At 42.6% G+C, this 23,162-nt stretch overlaps 1 protein-coding gene across 2 annotated transcripts in view; it reads left to right on the top strand.

Moving 5' to 3' along the window:
- Positions 1 to 9,362: 9,362 nt before the first annotated feature.
- TEX14 (testis expressed 14, intercellular bridge forming factor) overlaps positions 9,363 to 23,162 on the top strand; it is a gene marked incomplete at its 5' end in the record, with an annotated part of 94,733 nt that continues 80,933 nt past the window's right edge. For both annotated transcript variants that reach the window (XM_080826964.1, XM_080826965.1), the window contains one exon: positions 9,363 to 9,498. In XM_080826964.1, the coding sequence (XP_080683090.1) occupies positions 9,363 to 9,498 (136 nt within the window). The remainder of the gene's footprint in view (positions 9,499 to 23,162) is intronic.

Below are 23,162 nucleotides of genomic sequence, written 5' to 3' on the forward strand. Positions count from 1 at the left end.
TTAGGTGGCTGTGAGAAGTGTGCACTACATACATATAAGTAATGACTTGAGAATAGGTTTTTGTTTTGTTTTTTTAATTATTAGCAGCACTCAAAGAAATTTAAAAAATACTTAAGAGAATGCCGAAGAGACTAGAGTAGACAATATGGCCTTCAGAATAGCAAAGAATCTCTGAGTACCTCTGAAATCAAATCTGTGGGGGATACAAATAGTTCTAGAGGTCTCAGGGCTGTGGCTAGCTTGACATTCATGGATACCATGAAAACAGTCAAAATTTTTTACTTTCCTTCTGTGAAATCAAAACTCCTGGAATGAAATTAGGAAGGTAGTTCAATAATGAAATGATACTATATAACAAAGTAGGCTGGTTTACACTTTGGGTTAGGTTCTTTAGGAAATGTCTAAATAGCATGGGTGTGGTTTATATTGCAGAGACAGGGCCAGTGTGTGTCAGGAGTGAATGGGTTCAGCTACCTGCAACCCAGGGTGCTTGTAGAGTGGCTGTAGAGAGTTACTCATGCTTTCCCAGTAGTGGATTAGATTCAGTTACTTGGCACCATGGACAACTTCTTGATGGTCACACTGCTCTTTGAACTTAAAAACTCAGCTTTTAAAAATTGACTATATAAATAAAAATAAAAATTGAGTACTCACGCTGCCCTCATTGTACTTCTACACATCAGTCCTTCCCTGATCCCCATGGACTAAGGAGTAGGTGGAAAATTCAGAGATGGGGTTGAGATTCACAGACTGAGGGGCATGTCTGTTGGAACAGAACATCTGAGTTGGTGGGGCAGCCATGATCTGAGAAAGACTGGTAGGTGTGCCAGTGCTGCCCTTCCCTAGGTATTTGAGAACTCTCTAGATACTCACTGTACTGAGGGAGGGGTTGTGTTTGGCTTATTCAGGGCCTTTGATTTAGTTGGTTGTTATAATTTGTTGTTTTATTTATGTATTATACATATATATATGTATATAAATTATTACTGGTAATTATCATTCCTAGAGAGTATGTTAAAACACTAATAGCTAAAATATGGTGAAATCACAATTTGAAGCTAAGACTATTTAATGCTAAACCCAGTGTTCAACACTTTAAATACTAACCAAAATACCCCTGTGGTGGTTCAACCAGGATTTTGTCTCCTTATTATGGAGGAAAAAAAGTCTAACAATACTGTTAAAATTCTGTAACTTGTATCTCACAACCAGTAAAATTTAGGTCCTCTACGTGCATTTCCTTCCAGTAATTTTCCTTAAGGATATACAATTTTACAAAATTGCAGTTATGTTATACATACCATCTCATATCCTCTTTTTCTCTGAACCTTATATGGAAATTTTTTTCATGTTATTATTATATATTACATATATTCTTATTATTTACTGTTATCTTTGCTTAATATTTCATTTCCCTATTTTGATATCTAGGGCTTCTGGGTGATTTTGGTTTTTGTAATTTTAAGTAAATGTATGATGAACACCTTTGTATATAGGACATTGTCTTTCTCTAGAATTACTTCCTTTACGTAAATTAAAAGAAACTTCTAGGTCAAAAGTATGAACATTTTTTGGTGGTAGATGTATAATAACTAGGGTTAACTTTTTTTTTTTTTACTACAAGTAATATTGTAGTTGTGTTACAGAATATTTAGGGGAAAGAACATTAGTCCACAGTTCTTTGTTGACACTAACATAATTATGTTAGTTTGCATTTTGGTGTATTTCCCTTAAGTCCCTTACATATCGTTTAGAAATAGTATTAATCATAGTATATATTCAATTTTTATGCTACTTTTATGGCATACTATATTATACAATTTAGGCTTCCCTCTCATTCTTTTTTTTTTTTTTTTTTTAGATTTTATTTATTTATTTTGACAGACAGAGATCACAAGTAGGCAGAGAGGCAGGCAGAGAGAGAGAGAGAGGGGAGGAAGCTCCCTGCTGAGCAGAGAGCCCGATGCAGGGCTCGATCCCAGGACCCTGGGATCATGACCCGAGCCGAAGGCAGAGGCTTTAACCAACACGTAGCCACCCAGGCGCCCCTCTTTTTTTTTTTTTTTTTTTTTTAAGATTTTATTTGTTTATTTGACAGAGAGATCACAAGTAGAGAGGCAGGCAGAGAGAGAGGGAGAAGCAGGCTCCCCGCCGAGCAGAGAGCCCAATAAGGGGCTCAATCCCAGGACCCTGAGTTCATGACCTGAGTGGAAGGCAGAGGCTTAACCCACTGAGCCACCCAGGCACCCCTTCCCTCTCATTCTTAACAAACTTGAAGTTATTTTTATAATTAACTATGAGCCCTAAAATTAGAGATCTAGACTTTGAAAGATAAATCAGGGGAAAGTTGTTTTTAAAGAACTTAAGGGGTGCCTGGGCGGCTCAGTGGGTTAAGCCTCTGCCTTCGGCTCAGTTCATGATCCCAGGGTCATGGGATCAAGCCCCACATGGGGCTTTCTGCTCAGCGGAAAGCCTGCTTTCCCCTCTCTCTGTTTGCCTCTCTGCCTACTTTTGATCTCTCTGTGTCAAATAAATAAATAAAATCTTTTTAAATAAATAAAGAAAGAACTTAAAAATAGGTATCGGGGGCACCTGGGTGGCTCAGTGGGTTAAGCCGCTGCCTTCGGCTCAGGTCATGGTCTCAGGGTCCTGGGATCGAGCCCCGCGTCGGGCTCTCTGCTCAGCGGGGAGCCTGCTTCTCTCTCTGCCTCTGCCTGCCTTTCTGCCTGCTTGTGCTCTCTCTCTCTCTCTAAAAAAAAAAAAAAAAAAAAAAAAATAGGTATCGTATGTCACCTCTCCCCCCCAATAATTTAAGGTACTTCTTAAGATGACTGTAAAATAACAGGGAAAAGCTACTAAAAATTACCCCAAAAAGGATGCCTGGCAGGCTCAGTTGGTAGAGCATGCGACTCTTCATCTCGGGGTCATGAGTTTGAGCTGCATGTTGCCATAGAGTTTACTTAAAAACATTTTTTTAATTGAATAAGTAAATAAATAATAACCCCAAGAAATCATCAATTACTTACAAAGATATATTGACAAGGCTTTTCATATATATGAACAGTGGCAGTAAACTAGAAGCAACAGAATATTGATTGTACAGTTATCTGTGACTCAATGTATATAGCAAAAGGAGTGGAAAACATAAAGGAGCATGTGAAGTATCATCCTATTAAAATATATATTCAGGGGCGCCTGGGTGGCTCAGTGGGTTAAAGCCTCTGCCTTCGGCTCAGGTCATGATCCCAGGGTCCTGGGATCAAGCCCCACATCGGGCTCTCTGCTCAGCAGGGAGCCTGCTTCCCTTCCTCTCTCTCTGCCTGCCTTTCTGATTACTTGTGATCTCTGTCTGTCAAATAAATAAATAAAATCTTAAAATAAATAAATAAAATATATATTTATATTGAAATTACCATGTTTAATATGAAAGTGTTAATAGTGGTAATTTTATAGCAGGATTTTGGTTTAATGTTTTAAAAATACTTTTCTGCCTTTTCCAAATTATCTGTAAGGGACATTTATCACTATTGTAATAATTTAAAATACCCTCAAAATTTTTACTTTTTTTTTTTTTTTCAAGATTGTATTTATTTGAGAGAGATAGGGAAAGAGAGAAAAAGCAGGGCAGAGGGGAAGAGGGAGAGGAAGACGCAAACTCCCCGCTGAGCAGGGATCCAAACAGGCAACTCAGTCCTGGGATCCTGGGATCACAACCAGAGCCCCGGGCAGACACTTAACTGACTGAGCCTGCTTCTCCCTCTCCCAGTCCCCCTGCTTGCATTCCCTCTCTAGCTGTGCCTCTCTCTGTCAAACAAATAAATTTTAAAAATCTTTTAAAAAAAAAATCACATGTTCTGGGTGCCTGGCTGGCTCAGTTGGTAGAGCATGAGACTGTGATTTTGGGGTTGTGAGTTCAAGCCCCATGTTGTGCTCAGAGATAACTTTTTTTTTTTTTTAAGATTTTATTTATTTATTTGTCAGAGAGAGAGAAAGAGAGAGAGTGCACAGGCAGACAGAGTGGCAGAGGGAGAAGCAGGCTCCCTGCGGAGGAAGGAGCCTGATGTGAAGGCAGCCGCTTAACCAACTGAGCCACCCAGGCGTCCCTCAGAGATAACTTTTAAAAAATTTTATGTACTGGGGCGCCTGGGTGGCTCAGTGGGTTAAAGCCTCTGCCTTCAGCTCAGGTCAGGATCCTAGTGTCCTGGGATAGAGCCCCACACCGGGCTCTTTGCTCCTCGCGGAGCCTGCTTCCTCCCCTCTCTCTGCCTGCCTCTCTGCCTACTTGTGATCTCTGTCTGTCAAATAAATAAAATCTTAAAAAAAAAATCGTATGTACTGAAAGGGAAATATCACTGAAGGGTATCAGAATATGCCACCCCAAAACACGCCACTTTGGCATAAGGATTCCTTTGAGCCAAAAGCACTAGAAAAACAGCAGATATAAGGGTAGGTGCTAATCTACCTTTTCCTTCCTGAGATTAGGAGATAAAACTCCATGTAAAAGATGCCCTCCCTATACCAAAGAAAAAGAAATGTTCCCAGAGAAGGGAAGTCAAACCCAAGAGAATTTTGTACACACCTTGATAAAAAGAATTCATGTCGGGGCACCTGGGTGGCTCAGTGGGTTAAGGCCGCTGCCTTCGGCTCAGGTCATGATCCTAGCGTCCTGGGATCAAGCCCCACATCGGGCTCTCTGCTCAACGGGGAGCCTGCTTCCTCCTTTCTCTCTCTGCCTGCCTCTCTGCCTACTTGTGATCTGTCTGTCAAATAAGTAAATTAAAAAAAAAAAAGAATTCATGTCTATGTAAAACCCCCCATGTTACTTTTCCACAATTGCCTCAAAATTTAAGAAAAAGGGGGGGGGGGGAAGAAAACACAATTGTCTCTCTTTGTTCAACCTAATATGAAAGCATTTAGTTTTGCCATCTCTTTGGGTTTTCATTTCTTTTTAAGAGCTTCTGCTTTAGGTAAATTTAAAACTGTAAATTTATGTTAAATTTTTTATGCTTTTACCTGTTAAACTGTCAATGCCCGTTAAATTCCCATGCCAAGCCAGAGATGCTAACAGGGCAGAGGTAAAGTTTTGCCTCTACAGGATCAAAGCCTTTGATACACAGTTTCTGTAAACACCTTTGTTTTGCCTAGGGCGCCTAACCAGCAAGGGTAGAAAGGGCGGGGGTGGGAGGTGGGAGACACAAAACAACAACAATAAAACCCTCTGTTTCTGTTGTCTAAAAGGAAGGGAGGGCCACTCGGTTTGTTACCAAATCAAGGCCGGATGCTGCTTACCTTTGCGCGGAAAACTGCAAACACAAATCTTGGGGAAGCCAAGTTGACTTCCCAGCTACACCGGGCACCTGTCATGGAGCGTGGCTGGGTGGGGGTGAGGGACTCGAGGCTGCATTTCACCTGCATTCTCATTCCATCCTCACAGAAACCTTGGGAGGTAGGCAGGTGGTATTACTGCTTTACAACTTAGGGAAACGGAGGCTGAGGGACTCTGAGGGTATGACCTAGTCCCAGAGGAACAGTGATTCAGACCAGCGTAATCTGACTGTTTGGTGTTGCTCTCCGCGGACCGCAGGCCACCGCTTTCCAAACTGCCCTGCCTGCCCTGCAGCGCAGAATTCAGACCGGTAACAAATACGCGCTGGAACTTTTACCTACGCCCGAGAAGGTAGAGAATTTTAAAACCTTCCAGCCACAACTGTCGGTGACTGTCTTAAATTGTTGCGAAGCCTAACCAGAACGAATTTATCCCTTTCTCCAACAAGCAAAGTGACGTCAGAGTGACAAGGGACAAGAGGCGGGCATATGGAGATGAAGAGCGCGGTGACTGCATGTTCGAGCTTATTCTTCACGAGGCAGAATTTCCACTACATATCCACTGGTGTACGCTGGTCATGTCTTGTGACTAACCTTGCAGTTTGGAACTGAAGGTCTAAAGAACTTGGAATGTAATTGACCATAACTGTGTGGTGTGTTGCAGACCAGGGTGGAGAGTCAGGCACCGCCTTCAACTCATACTTACCTGGCAGGGGAGATACCATGATCATGAAGGTGGTTTTCCCCGGGCGAGGCTCATTCATTGCACTCCGGATGTGCTGACCCCTGCGATTTCCCCAAATGTGGGAAACTCGACTGCATAATTTGTGGTAGTGGGGGACTGCGTTCGCGCTTTCCCCTGATAAAAGTCTTAAAAACAGTTTCCAAGTGTTTTTTGGTTTGTTGCAAGTTGTGAGATTTGTGGTTGACAGTGTTTGGTCCTTCACCTTCGAAGTTGGTGAAAGCTCTTTTTATGTAGGGCGTCCATGCTTGTCCCCTGCTTTCTCTTTTCTTGCTTGCGCTCTTGTTTTTCTGTCTTTCTTTGCTTGTAGTTTTTAAAATGAAATTGCTCAGAAAAGAGAAAAAATTTCTTCTGCATGTGTTGGTTGTGAATCTTGGTAACATTTTAAGGTCCACTATTCTCTAGAGACCAGTTTCTTAGGGTAAGTTGGGTTTTGTTTTGTTTTGTTTTGTTTTGCTTTAAAGATTTTATTTATTTTGCGGAAAGCTGGAACTCGGAAGCAGTCTTCCTGCCAGGCAGGGACCCCAATGTTGGGCTTGATCCCAGGATCCTGGGATCATGAGCCGAGCCGTATGGCAGGTGGTCAACGACTGAGCCACCCAGGTGCCCCCACTTAGGATAAGTTCTGATGGTTACCAGAGGAAAAAAGATTAGAAATACTAAGGGAGTGAATGTTAATGTGTAAATAATGAGCACAATTCACGCTTCAGTCCTCAAGGGATGTGTGTATTCTGGAGCTTTAGGAAAAAATAATCCTATGCCACTGAAGTGGATCTCAAGGTTTTATCTGAACTTTTTTTCCCCCAAGATTTAATTTGAGAGAGAGCGTGCACAAGCGGAAGGGGGGAGAGGAGCGGAGGAGAAGCGGAGGGGGGTGGTGGAGGGAAAAGCAGACACCCCACTGAGCAGGGAGCCTACATGGGGCTTGATCCCAGGACCCTAATATCAGGACCTGAACTAAAGGCAGACACTTAACCGGCTGAGCCGCTCAGGTGCCCCATTATTTGAACTTTCCATACCAAGAATACTGTTATGTATTTGTGAAATGTAAATAAAAATAAAGAGGTCAGGAACCATTAAGATGGCTATTATTAAGGGAAAAAACAGGGGCACCTAAGTGGTACAGTGGGTTGAGGGTCCACTCTTTTTTTTTTTTTTTAAGATTTTATTTATTTATTTGATAGAGACTGCAACTAGTCAGAGAGGCAGGCAGGGAGAGAGAGGAGGAAGCAGGCTCCCTGCTGAGCAGAGAGCCTGATGTGGGGCTCAATCCCAGGACCCTGGGATCATGACCTGAGCCAAAGGCAGAGGCTTTAACCCACTGAGCCACCCAGGCGCCCCAAGGGTCCACTCTTGGTTTCAGCTCGGGTCATGATCTCAAGTCACGGGATCTAGCCTTGAGATTCTCTCTCCCTCTCCCTTTGCCCCTTCTGCCAGTTCTCTCTGTCTCCCCCAAATAAATAAATAAATCTCTTAAAAAAAAAAAAAAGGAGGAAAAACAGGAAATAACTGTTGGTGAGTATCTGGAAAAACTGGAACCCTTGTGCACTAGTGGCGAGGATGCAAACAGTGTAGCCAGTATAGAAAACAGTATAGCAGTTCCTCAAAAAATTAAACATAGAATTACCAGGTGAGGGATGCGTGGATGGCTCAGTCGGTTAAGCATCCAAATCTTGGTTTCGGCTCAGGTCATGATCTCAGGGTTGTGAGATCAAGCCCCACGTTGGGCTCTGCACTGGGCTTGGAGTGTGCAAGAAGAATTATCATGTGATCCACTAGTCCTTTTTGGGTATATACCCAAAAGAATGGAAAATGGGGATTTGAAAAGATACTGTACACTAAAATGTCCATAGCAGTGTTATTTATAATAGTCAAAGGTAGAATCAACCCAGGTGTCATTGATGGATAAACAGATAAGCAAAACGTGGTATATACATACAATGGAATATTATTTATCCTTATAAAGGAAAGAAACTCTGTCATGAGCTTCCTGGCTGTTGAGACGCACCAAATGTGTTAGCCTTCTTGGCTTTTTCTTTCTCTTCACCTCTTTTCACACCCTCTGTGTCTCTCCATGTAATATTTAGTTATGCCCGATATGCGTGTTTGTTGATTCATGTGGATGGGACTTCCCTCTCTTATCCGCTGTCTGTGAAGCACCAACATAGTACCTCATGTCTGCCCGGCTATATACCAGCATTATGTTTCCAGGGATCCAATTTTAGGCATCTTACATAGTACCTGTCACATTTGAGGACACATGGCAGGTATTCCACAAGCACTTGATTGTATGATAGTCAGGTGTGTATGCCACATGTGGAAAGTTAAAATTTCTCTGCATAGATTTTACTGTGCATACCAACAGCTAACAACTACACAGGGCTTGGTGCCAGGCACAGTTTTAAGCACTTTACACATACTAGCTCATTTAAGTCTCTCAGCAACCTTCTGGTTATTATTATCTCCAGTTTTATGTATGAAGAAATTGAGGCCTATCAAGGTTAAATAATTTCTCCAAGGTCACAGTTAAGGAGGTGACAGGGCCAAGACTAGAGTCTGAACTGTGAGCCTAACCCACTACATTATACTCTCTACATCCCCACATAGTGACTGCATTTATGTACTAACCTTTCAAAGTTAATAGGCTCCTAGTTTTCTTAATGATAAACATATTTCTAATTTTACTTCCCAGTAGCCACCACTTTTTAGTCCTAGGAATTAGTGCTAAATATATTCAGTTTTTCAATTTCACCAGTAATATTGAGAATAAACATTAATCTTGTAGAGTTTTGGGTGCCTGGGTGGCTCATTTGGTAAAGTGTCTGCCTTTGGTTTGGGTCATGGTCTCAGGGTCCTGGGATCAAGTCCCTCATTGGGCTCCCTGCTCAGCAGGGAGTCTGTTTCTCCCTCTCCCTCTGCCTGTCTGCCCCAGTCATGCTCTCTCTCTCAAACGAATAAATAAAATCTTTTTTTTAAAAGATTTTATTTATTTATTTGACAGACAGAGATCACAAGTAGGCAGAGAGGCAGGCAGAGAGAGACAAGAAAGCAGGCTCCCTGCCGAGCAGAGAGCCCGATGTGGGGCTGGATCCCAGGACCCTGGGATCATAACCTGAGCCGAAGGAGAGGCTTTAACCCACAGTAACTGTTCCCCTAATCATGTTCATTATAAATGAAAGTGGACAAGAAGGGAAATGAATGTAAAAGAATCTAGGTTGCTTCATTGCATTTCTGTACTTGATCTTAGCCAGAAGGCCTGAGTTAAAATAAGCATGTTGTTTTCTTTTGAAACAGGATGTCTCGGGCTGTTCATCTTCCAGTTCCCTGTCCCGTTCAACTTGGTTCCTTAAGAAATGACTCCTTGGAAGCTCAACTTCATGAATATGTCAAACAAGGGAACTATATGAAAGTGAAGAAGATTCTTAAGAAAGGTAAGCACTGTGTTAAAATTGCAGATGCAACTTGATTCACATTTCTGAATAGTTTTGGAAGGAAAATCAGGTACATGATAAAGCTATGAGTTCTTGGGGAAATTGAAAGTTAAATTTGAGATGAGATTTTCCCTACAAGGGCAGTTATATTGCTCAGTAGAGGTCTTAAATTGTTGTTTGGAGACTGTTTTGTTTTGTGCTAGGGAACCATAAGGTCTTCCAACTGTTAAGACTCCAGATTTCTCCTCAGGCCCCAGCCATCCACTTTTAATTCTGCCTAATTCCCTTTTCTCCTTTAATCAGTCTCCTAAAGCCTGTGGTGGAGTGACTAGAGCAGCTTTCACAGCTCTCCCCTTCTTTGCTCCTCCCAGGAACTTGGTGCTTTAGTTTCCAGGGTGTTTTCTGCTGGACATTACAGGCAGCTTGGCCCACAAGGCAGATGGAAATAACAAATGTAGCTCAGGCAATCTCCAGAAGAACAAACACTAAACCATACATGGACAAAACCTCTGCTGGTGTTTGGCCCTTGATCTACAGATTCAGACCTGGTTTTGTTTTGTTGTTGTTGTTGTTGTTGTTGAGTAACCAGAAGTCCTGCTGAATTCCCCGCCTCCCTTCTTAGTATAAAGAGAGGTTTATGAAGCTTCTCTCAGCTGTTTGTGAAACAGTCAGGGTGACCTAATTTCACTGCAGTTTCTCCATTTACTTCATAAGCACTCCTGAGGACTTCCAGAAAGGTAACTCCAATTTTTGCAGGATCCAACTATCCCACAAAATAATTCATTCAGAAAGTTCTCAAATGTTTCCATGTACCACCCCTAGAGTCTATGGATGAAGTAGCTGATAGTGAGGTCAGTAATTTATTTGAAAGGTCCTGTTGGTTTTTTTCCCCTCAAAACTTTGCATTTTATTCCATAACACATTCATGTGCATGTTAACATGAAAACAGATGTTCAGAGGGTGCCTGAGTGGCTCAGTCAGTTAAGCATCTGCCTTTGGGCCCAGTCATGATCCCAGGGTTCTGGGATTAAGCCCTACATCGGGCTCCCTGCTCAGCGGGGAGTCTGCTTCTCCCTCTCCCTCTGTGTATGTGTAAGCTCTCTCTCTTTCAGACAACAAATAAACAAACAAAAATAGATGTTCAGCTTAGGTATGCTATGACTTCTAGTGTCTTCTATCCACACTCTCCATTGTGAAAAGCAGAGTATTAGAACATTTATATCTTAGACATCTGAACATTCTGCATCTTCAAATTCTTGCCATTAAGCTACAGCAGGTGATGGGGTTGACATGTGTAACTGGATATGAAGTAGGATTTCAACTGTGTCTGGGAATTTCATCTAAAGCTTCAGAGTGGAGAACAAGGGGTGATAAGGTGACAAGTTCCCCGACGGTCTAAACCAGAGCTTCTTAGGAGATGGCCGAAATGGTCCTTGGATCTTTAATTCCATCATCCACCTCAGGCCTATCTAGGAGAAGGCAATGGGGTAGTGGTGGGAGTGTCCGTGGAAACAATTCTCTAAAAGACGTTCGCAGGAATAGAAAGCTGTGGCTTTTCCCCTCCTTCCCAGCTTCAAACCAAATAAGAGGTCCTTCAGGTGAACGTGATGGAGAGAATTGTAGAACTTGCAAGCAGGATAGTTAGGAGTCTGTGTCTCAGCCTGCTGAACAGTAGAAATGTCAGCCCATGCCAGCTGCCACCAAGGTGGTGTGAAGAGAACCTGGCATGTTACCTGGAATTTAGAGATCAGGAGGACTGCCATCTGCCTCCTTCCTAATAGCAGCCCTTGATGACTGGGTAAACATGAGAGAACAGCAGTTGGATTAGCTACACACTTCTACCACTTAGTGGGGTAAGTAGACTCTGTAGAGGGTAGCTGAATCATCTAAAGGACCTCACCCTATGAAGGCAGGAAGAATCCCAACAGAGGCTGGAGAAACAGCAAGAAGTCATCAGGAGAGGGCACTGGCCACATTAGGGTACTGCGAAGTGTCGTGGAGTTACCTGAAGGGTCCACTAACCCCTCCCACGGAAGAGCAGGCACTAGGAAGAGGCTGAAAGCTACAAAGAGGATCAGCTATGTTTGAAGGCCTTGACCCTTGTCATCTTATTGGTCTTCCCCCTCCAGCTCTAGAGTTGCCAGAAATAGCCTTGAAATCAGAGGAGTGGAAGAGCAAGGAAGAGGTTTTGATTTCAACAGGACTGGACAATTTATTACCTGAAATGAGACTGTGCTTGAAGGTCTCAAAGTGACTTAAAAGACTATGGAATCTGCCTGAGATGCCTCTCCGGAGAGGGAAAAGGAGAGTCAACCAAAAGAGCATACTTGACTTAAGGGCAGTAAAAGGGGGAAAAATGTTTCCTGATTGTATCCTACTTAGTTCAGTTATATAGATTATATGAGTTCTAAAACCCAAAAGATGAGTTCCTGAGTTCTAGAACCCTCAAATCAGATTTTATTCACTTTTAATTACATGTATATTAATTGACCCTTGAGGTTAGAACACCAAGGACAGGGGTACCTGGATGGCTCAGTTGGTTAGGCATCTGCCTTTGGCTCAGATCATGATCCCAGAGTCCTGGGATTGAGCCCTGTGTCATGCACCCTGCCCAGCAGGAGGCCTGCTTCTCCCTCTAACTGATCCTCCACCTGCTTGTGCGTTCTCTCTCTCAAATAAATAAATAAAATCTTTTTTTTTTTAAAGATTTTATTTATTTATTTGACAGACAGATCACAAGTAGGCAGAGAGGCAGGCAGAGAGAGAAGGGAGGAAGCAGGCTCCCTGCTGAGCAGAGAGCCCGATGTGGGGCTCGATCCCAGGACGCCGGGATCATGACCTGAGCTGAAGGCAGCGGCTTTAACCCACTGAGCCACCCAGGCGCCCCAAATAAATAAAATCTTAAAGAAAAAAAGAAAAAGAACACCAAGGACAGATGTGTGGCCTATGCCTTCCAGGAGTATAACCCAGCACAAGCAGCAGACATAAGTAATTACAGTACTGAGAAGTATAGGACGCAAAGAAGTACCTACTCTCAGCCTCCTTGTCTGGGGAGTACTCAAGGGAAAACTCTTACAGGAAGCTATATTTAGGCCAGGACCTTAACAAAGAAAAAGAGTTGAGTTGGGGGTGCTTGGCTGGCTCAGTCAGTGAAGTATGTGACTCTTGATTCCAGGTTGTGAGTTCAAACCCCACATTGGGTGTTTTTTTTAAGATTACTTAAAAAAATAAAATCTTTTAAAAAATTGAATGTGCTGGAGTGATAGACCCACATGCAGTTGAAGAGTGTGCTCTTAAGAGGCCAGCGTATGGCATGGATGGCGAGGGGTTCCTAGAAACGCTGGAGGAATGGACAATGGAAAAGTGTTAGATATGGAAGGATCCAAACCAGAGACAGGCTCTTGGATGAAAGTGATTGGAAGGCACTTTATAACTTCTGTATATAAGAAAATGGGGATATGTCTCAGACCTGGGCAGATTGCCCAAACACTGTCCCTTTCTGACAGAATTTAAGTACAGAGCATTTGACTGTCTCTGAGGAGATTGTGTTAGAAGTGGTTAGATGAGGGGCGCCTGGGTGGCTCAGTGGATTAAGCCGCTGCCTTTGGTTCGGGTAATGATCTCAGGATGGAGCCCCGCATCGCATCAGGCTCTCTGCTCAGCAGGGAGCCTGCTTCTCCCCCAACTCTCTGCCTGACTCTCTGCCTACTTGTGATCTCTCTCTGTGTCAAATAAATAAATAGAATCTAAAAAAAAATGCATAAGATTTCTTATGTATTTTTTTTTAAAAGTGGTTAGATGAGATGAATTTCATGCTTTTTAGTCATGTTACTATGAAGCCCTGAAAAATGTGTTGGTTCAGAAAACCACATGTCTGCATGGCACTGTGCTTCCTGGCATCCTAGAAGATGTGGGGGAGAAGTATTTTTACAAGTTTAGTGATAAAAAGTTACACACTTCATATATAAGGTACATGTGTTCTTTGAGGAGAAACTGGGATTAACTTTTGCCACAGATAAACAGGTAGGCTGCTTCTGAGGTTTACAAGTCAGGAAGGTGAAACATTCAGGACTGAACTTTAAGTGATAATGTATTTAGTGCTTTATTAGAGAAATTAATTTGATTGGAAACTAGACCTCCTGAGGAAGACCACTTTGTCTTACAAGAAAGAATCCGGATTTGATTTAGTACCAGACATACCTAGGTTTGCCCAGCTGTATGACGTTATAGCCTGCATCTGTAAGAATGAGGAAGTAATGACACCCTTCTTCAGTTGTTTAGAGGATGAAATGAAACAACGGATCAAAATGTTATCAAGTAGGTATTCAATAAATCATGGTGGTTATGATTATTATTATGTGGTATTAGAAGTGTACACCAGTTCTTACCTCTCTCTTTGCCTCCTCCTCCAGCCTCTCTCTCGAGGCAAAGGGAACTGGTCTCTTCAAGTCGGCGGACTTTTTGTAGCAAGCGAGAGACAGTCCGATGCTGACCTGCGGCGTCAACATTTTCTTAGCCTAGAGTGGGGCGGTGCCACCCGACCGAGACCCAGGTGGTGGTGGGCGGGGCAATACTGATCCCTCCGGGTTGGAGTCAGAGGCATACAGCGTGTGATTGGCTGCTAGGAAGCCGCATGCTAAAGAGTATTGTTACTGATTTAAGTGTTGCTGGAAGATTTACAGGCGAAAAAAAGGTGTTTTAAACTTTGCTATTTGACCGAATTATCATGAAATATAAAATAAGATGCGCGAGTTGCAGATGAGTTGACAAAAATATCACCATGAGTACAAAGTGTGCAGATGCCATTGACCTAGCCCAGGCCGTGGTTTTTGTGAGTAAGACTATACTTTCAGGGATCATTTCTATAGTTTTTTACTAGAGAAGTTTCTCTGAACGTGTAGAGTACCCAAAACCACGAGGAGGAGGTGTAGTATTCCTTTCTGAGCGTGAAGCTGACTTTGGGTGTTGTTTGTTTTGCAATTACCCTTTGTCATTGATGATCGTTCTGCTTTTCCTTTTTGGAAAGGTGAGAGGGAAGGGATGCCGTCTGAGTGGTTTGTTTCTAATCTTTTGTGCATAAAGTCAGTGTTTTAGTCTTTTTTGCATCTTTGTTTTTAGCGGAAGGTTTTTTTGTGTTGATGCGCTTCTGGTTTGATTTTTATTTTTTATTTTTCTTAAGGGTTTCATTTATTTGCTTCACAGACGGATAGGGAGAAAGCTCAGAGAGAGTGGCAGAAAAACGGACGTGCTCCCCTTTCAGGGGGGAGCCCTTGCGGTGCTCAATCTCAGGTCCATACGGTCAGGACCGTGACCCGAGCCGAAGGCAGCAGTCCAACACAGGTGCCCCTATTTTTTTCTTTTCTTTTCTTTCTTTTTTTTTTTTTTAGATTTTATTTGTCCGAGTAAGAGGCTGGCTTCCTGCTGGACAAGGAGACCGATGCGTCCCACGACGCTGGGATCATGACAGAAGCCGAAGGCTGTTGCTTAGCCGACTGAGCCTTGCAAGCGTCCCGGTTTAAGTTTCTTTTCTTTTTCTTTCTTTCTTTTCTTAAAATATTTTATTTATTTATTTGACAGAGAGAGCGATCACAAGCAGGCAGAGAGGCAGGCAGAGAGAGAGGAGGAAGCAGGCTCCCTGCTGAGCGGAGAGCCAGATGGGCTGGATCCCAGGACCCTGGGATCATGACCTGAGCTGAAGGCAGAGGCTTACTTAACCCACTGAGCCACCCAGACGCAGCCCGGTTTAAGTTTATTTAAAGAATTTCCTTCTTTATAAAGGAAGTTAGCAGGTACTGAGTTCTCAAGCATTGTTTTTCTGAGTTTTAGCAGTATTTGTTTCTGGTCGTGTGTGGGAATGTTTTATGTGTGGAAATTTGTTTTTCAAGATGGGGTTTTTGTCCTTTTGAAGTTTGCTTTTAGAGAGAGTGAGAGCGCTAGAGGAAGGAGACAATCTTAGTCAATTATTTAGGCTTCAGGCCCAGAGTGATAGAGTTCTAGTAAGTCGACCCCCGCCAGAAACAAGAGCCTCACGATTACCCGCTGAGCCACCCAGGCTTTTCTATTAATTGTATTTTATATATAAATTGTTTCTCTCCAGCTTTGCTGCAGTCATGTCTTTCTAGAACTTTCTTTAGTTAGATATTGGACCTCCTAAATTAATCCTTGGAGTTCTCCTTTTTTTTTTTTTTTTTTTTTAAATTCTCACCAGAGAATTTAGGGCTATTTACTTTTTATTGTGAAGTTTTCTATTGAATTTTAACTTTTGGTTGTGAATATATAAATTTTCAAGTTTTTTGAAAAAGTTTTGCTGTAATTGACATAAACATTATATTAGGTGTTATACAACACGATTCCATGTTTGTATGTATTGCAAAATGATAACCACAATGTCTAGTTAATATGTCACTATATGTAAAGAATTTTTTGTCTGTGTGATGATCCTAAAGCAGGTTTAAGATACACTCTTAGTGACTTTCAAATTAGTGCAGTATTATTAACTATACTGGTTTGTAAAGGGACGCATGGGTTGGCTTAGTTGGTGAAGTGTTTGCCTTCCCCTCAGGTTCTGTCTGGGATCAAGTCCCACCTCAGGCTCCCTGCCCAGTGGGGAGTCTGCTTGAAAATAAGCGTGCCCCTTGCCGGGATAGGTGGGGGTCTTTTTATACCCTGCCTGAGGCTTCTCTTTTTGTTTTGTTTTTTCTTTTTTGTTTTTGTTTCCTGAAAAAACTCTAATGCTCTTACTGGAGAGTACATGTGTAGTCATTTAAGGGCCTGTTATCAGTATTTTCCAGTGCTTAGATCCTATGAAGTTATGTGGTTCATAAATCATTCACTGGCACACCAATCATTTCACCCTTTAGTTCTGGGCCTGCTTGTAGTAGGTAATCCCACTATTTACTTCATCTGTGTTTTGAACAAGATATCCCTGAAACCACAGTTTTGTTTTGTTTTGTTTTTAAGATTTTATTTATTCATTTGACAGTCAGAGATCACATGTAGGCAGAGAATCAGGCAGAGAGAGGAAGAAGCAGGCTCCCTGCTGGGCAGAGAGCCCGACGTGAGGCTCGATCCCAGGACCCTGGGATCACAATCTGAGCTGAAGGCAGAGGCTTTAACCCACTGAGCCACCCAGGTGCCCCGTGAAACCACAGGTTTAATAATATGTATATTTTACATGTATACACACACACACACACACACACATATATGTAATAAATGTATAGTTTTAATGCATGGTTTGTTTCTTTTTAGTGAATGTTGAGCTAAAGTTCAGAGTTTACACTAGTTCAGTTTTTTTCATTATTAACCAAAGTTCATAGTGTAAACTTTAAAGGATTTGCTCTTTGTTCTATATAGTTCTGTGGATTTTGACAGATGTATGTTATTTCCACCATTAAGTATCATACAGAATAATTTACTGACCTAAAAATCCTTTATCCTCCTCCTGTTTATCCCTTTATGTGAACCCTGGCAGCCACTGACTTTTTTTCTTACTGTCTCTATATTTTTGTCTTTTCCAAAATATCATTTAGTTGAAACCAAAGAATGTAGCCTTTCCAGGGTGGCTTCTTTCTTTTAGCAATATGCATTTAAAGTTCCTTTGTGTCATTTGTTGGCTTCATAGCTCATTCATTTTTATTGCTGAATAATATTTATTGTCTGGATGTGCCACAGTTTATCCATCATCTATTGAAGAACATCTTGGTTGCTTCCAGGTTCTGGCAATTATGAATAAAGTTGCTGTAAATATCATGTGCAGTTTTTTTAAAGATTTTATTTATTTATTTGACAGAGATCACAAGTAGGCAGACAGGCAGGCAGAGGGAGAGAGAGGGGAAAGCAGGCTCTCCACTGAGCAGAGAGCCTGATGAGGGGCTTGATCCCAGGACCCTGAGATCATGACCTGAGCCGAAGTCAAAGGCTTAACCAATTGAGCCACCCAGGTGCCCCTCGTGTGCAGTTTTTTCTTTTTTTTTAAGATGTAATTTCTTTGTCATAGAGCGAGCACAAGCGGGGGGAGTGGCAGGCAGAGGGAGAAGCAGGTTCCACACTGAGCAAGGAGCTTGATGCAGGACTTGACCCCAGGACCCTGGGATCCTGAAGTGAGCCAAAGGCAGACGCTTAACCGACTGAGTCACCCAGGCATCCCTCATGTGCAGGTTTTTTTTTTCCTTTCTTTTTTTTTTCCAGATTTTATTTATTTATTTGACAGAGAGAAATCACAAGTAGGCAGAACAGCAGGCAGAAAGAGGGGGAAGCAGGTTCCCAGGACCCTGAGATCATGATCTGAGCCGAAGGCTTAACCTTCGTTAAGGGCTTAACCCACTGAGCCACCCAGGTGCCCCACCATGTGCACGTTTTTGTGTGGCATAAGTTTTCAACTCCTTTTGAGTAAATACCAAGGAGTGCAACTGCTGGGATTTATGGTAAGAGTATTTTTAATTTTGTAAGAACTGCCAAACTGTATTCTGAGGTGGCTATACCATTTTGCATCCCCACCAGCAATGAATGAGACTCCCTGTTTATCCACATCTTTACCAGACTCGGTGTTTTGGATTTTTCTTAGTGAGGCATACACAAAATACACCTAAAAAACAAATGATGAGGCTACATCTGTAGTTATTTGGAGTAGCAAGTTTTCATTCCCCAACAGTTAAACCTGTTACGAACCTGTTAAACAGTGGTGAAGCAAAGCCCCAACGAAAGGTTCTGATCTTAACCTGGCTGCTCTCAACAGTGATTTTCTCAAGCTACAAGCAGAGGCACAGAATACAGTTTGCCCAGTGCTTAGTTTGGGGAGAGAACCCATTTTTCTTTGACAGGGTTAAGGAATTTGCCCGAGATGTCACAGCCATTAATTGAGGACTGAACTGGTTCCACAGAACACAAACCTGACACTAACTTCCCTCCTACTCTGGGATCCAGAGCTCTTAAAGAGATGACATCTAATGTCACTCCCTGGAAATTAGTCGTTACGTGAAGGGGCTGGCTTGCAAAGTTTGTTTGCTGATTTTTCTGAGGGGGTAGCCACATTAAACCATCTCCTCAATAAGAAAAGTGTGTGTGGGTTTTGTGGGTTTCCTTTCCTCAATAGAGGCCTGATCAGGAATTACCTTTTATTTTTTAAAGTGTCCTTTAAAAAAAATTTTTTTTTTTTTTAAATTTTCTGACCTGATGGAAATGCTAAGAACTGGTTAGTGTACTGAGGCCTTTCAGAGCCTGGCACACAATTTGGGTGTTTGGGGCTATTCCTCTGTTCTTTAAAGTTTTTTGTTTGTTCATTTGTTCGTTTTTTTGTTTTTTTTTTTGTTTTTTTTTTTTAACTAGGCTCCTTGCCCAGTGAGGAGCCCAACACAGGGCTTGATTTCAAGACTGTGAGATTAAGACCTGAGCTGAAATCAAGAGTCAGACACTTAACCATCCGAGCCAACCAGGTGCCCCTCTTTAACAGTATTCTAAGCTAAAGTTTCTTCTTTGATATATGTAAAAGTGTTCCACTTCTCTTCCTCTCCTGAAACACAAGTCTTTATTATTCTTCTACTTTTAATAGTCACTTACTTCCTTGTGACCTCATATAGGTTTGTGTTTACTGAGCACATTCCTAGCCATGTGCAATGCTAAAGGCTGGAGACTCAATGGTTACTGAGTAAGAGTCCCTCCTCTCACCATCTAGAGGTAGAACATAGGGTAGCAAAATCACCCGAAGAAAAAGAAAATCATAACTGCTGCAAGGGTACTAGCTGTGTGGGAATCAGAAAGGAAGACTCCCCAAGATCTAAAGATTTAAAAATTAGTGATGAAAGGGAAAGCTCTTTTTTTTTTTTTTTTCAAGATTTTATCTATTTATTTGCTAGAGAGAGACAGAGAGAGGGAACACAAGCAGGGGGAGTGGGAGAGGGAGAAGCAGGCTTCCCTCCTCAGCGGGGCTGGGCTTATTCCCAGGATCCTGGGATCATGAGCCGAGCTGAAGGCAGATGCTTAACGACTGAGCCACCTAGGCACCCAAAAAGGGAAAACTCTTATTTTTTCTTTACTCTCACCATACTTCTGACTCAGATGTGGTTTTTTTTCCCCCACACTGAGCAATTCTCCAACACCAGGTAAGTGTCTTACAATTTGATTAAATTCTGATGTTGTCTACCTGGAGATAGCATCAGATCCCACAGTTTAAGTACTTGGGTTTCCCAAGACTGACTCTGCCCAACACCGTGGACACCAGACCTAAGTAGTGGGTCTTCAGGTTACACAGAACTTTGTCTGACTTGACTACAAGTCAGAGGTTTCCACAACTCATTCCTTGGGCTTGATAATTAGCTAGAACAGTTCATAAAACTCAGGAAAACTGTTTACTTATTAGATCACCAGTTTACTGTAAAAGGATACAGCTCAGGAACAGCCAGAGGAAGAGAAGCACAGGACAAGGTATGGGGAGGGGGTGTGAAGCTTACATTTCCAGTCCAAGTGTGCCACTCTCCCCAGCACCAACCCAGAAGCTCTCCAAACTCATACTTCAGGAATTTTTCTGGAGGCTTCATCACTTACACATAAAAGATCATTACCCCTACATCTAGCTCCTTCCTCCTCCCCAGATAATGGGGTAGGGCTCAAAGTTTCAGGCTGCTTTTTTTTTTTTTTTTTTTTTTTTTTCTTAAAGTCAGAGGGGCACAGAGAGAGGGAAAGAGAAAATCTTTTTTTTTTTTTATTAAGATTTTATTTATTTGACAGAGATCACAAGTAGGCAGAGAGGCAGGCAGAGAGAGAGAGAGAGGAGGAAGCAGGTTCCCTGCTAAGCAGAGAGCCCAATGCGGGGCTCTATCCCAGGACCCTGGGATCATGACCTGAGCCGAAGGCAGAGGCTTTAACCCACTGAGCCACCTAGGCGCCCTGGAAAGAGAGAATCTTAAATAGGCTCCATACCCAGTGCAGAGTCTGGCTTGGGGCTCTTTCGCATAACCCTGAGATCATGACCTGAGCTGAAATTATGAGTTGGACGCTTAACTTGACTGAGCCACCCAGGCACCCCTCAAATTTCCAAGCTTGGATTTTTCTTTCTGGTAACCAGCTTCCATCCTGAATCCCACCAAGAGTAATCTAATTAGAACAAAAGATGCTTCTATCACCCAGGAAATATGTCAGGAACCAGGATCAAAGACAAATAATAAAACAAAAGATGCTCCTAACACTGTTATTACTTAGGAAATTACAAAAGTTTTAGGAGCTCTGGTCAGGAGTCAGGTTGAAGACCAAAATACATATTTCCTTTCTTTTTCTTTTGTTTTTTAATTTATTTGACAGAGAGTGAGCGTGCACAGCAGGGGGAGTGGCAGGCAAAGGTAGAGGGAGAAGCGGGCTCCCCACTGAGCAGGGAGCCCCATGTGGGGTTTGATCCCAGGACCCTGGAACCATGACCTGAACCAAAGGCAGTTGCTTAACTGACTGAGCCACCCAGGAGCCCCCAAAATACATATTTCTTATTATATCACAGTATCATAGGTTAACTGGGGAAAGAAGGCAAGGAAGTGTATTTCTAGCAAAGGTAACAACAGGGGGCACCTGGGTGGCTCAGTGGGTTAAAGCCTCTGCCTTCGGCTGGGGTCATGATCCCAGGGTCCTGGGATCGAGCCCCACATCGGGCTCTCTGCTCAGCAGGGAGCCTGCTCCCTCCTCTCTCTCTGCCTGTCTCTCTGCCTACTTGTGATCTCTGTCAAATAAATTAAAAAAAAAAAAAAGTAACAACAGGTGGGAAGATCTTCTTTGGTAGAAGCATAACAAATAGGAGACTCCAAGAAAGTGGGTGAGTGTGGGACAGTGAAAACTGGAAATGTGAGCTAAAGCATGAGATTGGAGAGACAAGAGGAGAGCCGAGACATATAGGACTTTAGAAACCATTGTGAGGTGTTTCACCTTCCTTCTGAGAGCAGTGAGATGCCAGTGAACTATTTTCAGCAGGGTAGAGGCAAGTGTGTGAGGTAACCGTCAAGATCTGAGGTTCTACTATATTTGCAAGCTATCAAGTTAGCCTGTCAGAGTTTTGTGGATGGTGGCAGAGGATACTAGATTCCTGGGTCAGAGATGAAGGACAGTTTATTATTCCCGGCAATAGCAGTATGGCTCAGTACAATTTTTGTACTGGAGCCCCAGTTCCCAGAGAGTGATGCAAAGAAGGCCAAGTATGCCTGTATACAACATAGGCTGCATGACAGAAGACAGGCTTTGGAAAGCCAAGAGCATGAAACTGTCTTCTATAATGGGCATACAACCTGCCTGACATTGTCCCCAGAGGGAGAAATATTCTTTATTGTATTGGCTAGGAAACAAACGTGCTCTTTGCTCTGGAGGGAGACACTGTCTCTTGCTCCCAAGTCTGTTCATGATACAGATATCCTGGAGTAGATGCTCCAGAAGAAAAGCTGATGTACAAAAATCTGAGAGACATGGAGAATTGCTTCTCAGAGTTGACATAATTCGATTTAAAGTTTGAAAAGGAGGGCACCTGGTTGGCTTAGTCAGAAGAGCACATGACTTGATCTCAGGGCCATGAGTTTGAGTTTGAGTTTGAGCCCTGCTTTGGGTGTGGAAATTACTTAAAAAAAAAAAAAAAAAAAGAAAGAAAAAAAAAGAAAGACCCCTTCCTTGGGCACCTTGGGTCATTTGGAGGAGCAGGCAAATCTTGATCTAAGGGTCATGAGTTTGAGCCCCATGTAAGGTGTAGAGATTACTTAAATAAATAAAACATGAAAAAGAAAAAAAAGATTTGAAAGGGAACCAGGCCACTGCTTGGGAAATGGAGAAGGGCAGGAATGAGTGTAGGTTAAGCTCTGTCCAGCTGAAAGATGATCACTTGACCAGCCAAGGAGATAGTAGAGGTGAAGAACAGTGGAGGGGTTTGAGAGGTATGTGGGAGATAACTTATCAGCCTTATGACAGGTTGGCGTGAAAGAAGGTGTCAGAGCTAACCCTTGTTTGTGCTCCTGGACGGGTTTGTGGGCAGTGGTATCATCACCAAGGTAGGAAACTGGAAGAGGCCTAGTTTTAGGGAGCAGGCAAGACTAGCTTGGACATGTTGAATTCAAGGTGCTTCTGAGACATTCAATTCAAGATGTCAGTCAACTAGATATCAGGTAGGCAGATGTGTAGCTCAGATCTGGCATCCTCATAGACGTGTTAAGAATATATGAATAAGACAATCTGAGAATATCAGAGCTAGGGGGCACCTGGGTGGCTCAGTCAGTTAAGCACCAGCCTTTGGCTCAGGTCAAGATCCCAGGGTCCTAGGATCGAGCCCCGCATGAGGCTCCCTGCTTGGTGGGGATTCTGCTTCTCCCTCTCCCTCTGCCTGCTGCTTTTCATACTTGTGCTATCAAATAAATAAATAAAATATTAAAAAAAGAATATCAGAGCTAGAAGGGACTTTCAAAGCAGGTTAGTTAGTCCAATTCCTTATTTCAACATTTTATAGTTAAGGATCATGTTTTCCTCCCCTCTCCCAAACTTTACCCTACTCTTTTTGGTGCTCAGAAGTAGGGTGTTTCTGTATGTGTGTATATATCGCACGGGTGTAAGTTATGCAGGGTAAGATCTCAGGTTCCTTTAGGGAAGCCTAGCTTGTCACTGAGTACCAAGTTGATGACTCGCTCTGTTAGAAATCTTGAGGAAAGGAGTTT

Source organism: Martes martes, assembly GCF_963455335.1.
Source record: "Martes martes genome assembly, chromosome: 16".
Taxonomy (NCBI): Eukaryota; Metazoa; Chordata; class Mammalia; order Carnivora; family Mustelidae; genus Martes; species Martes martes.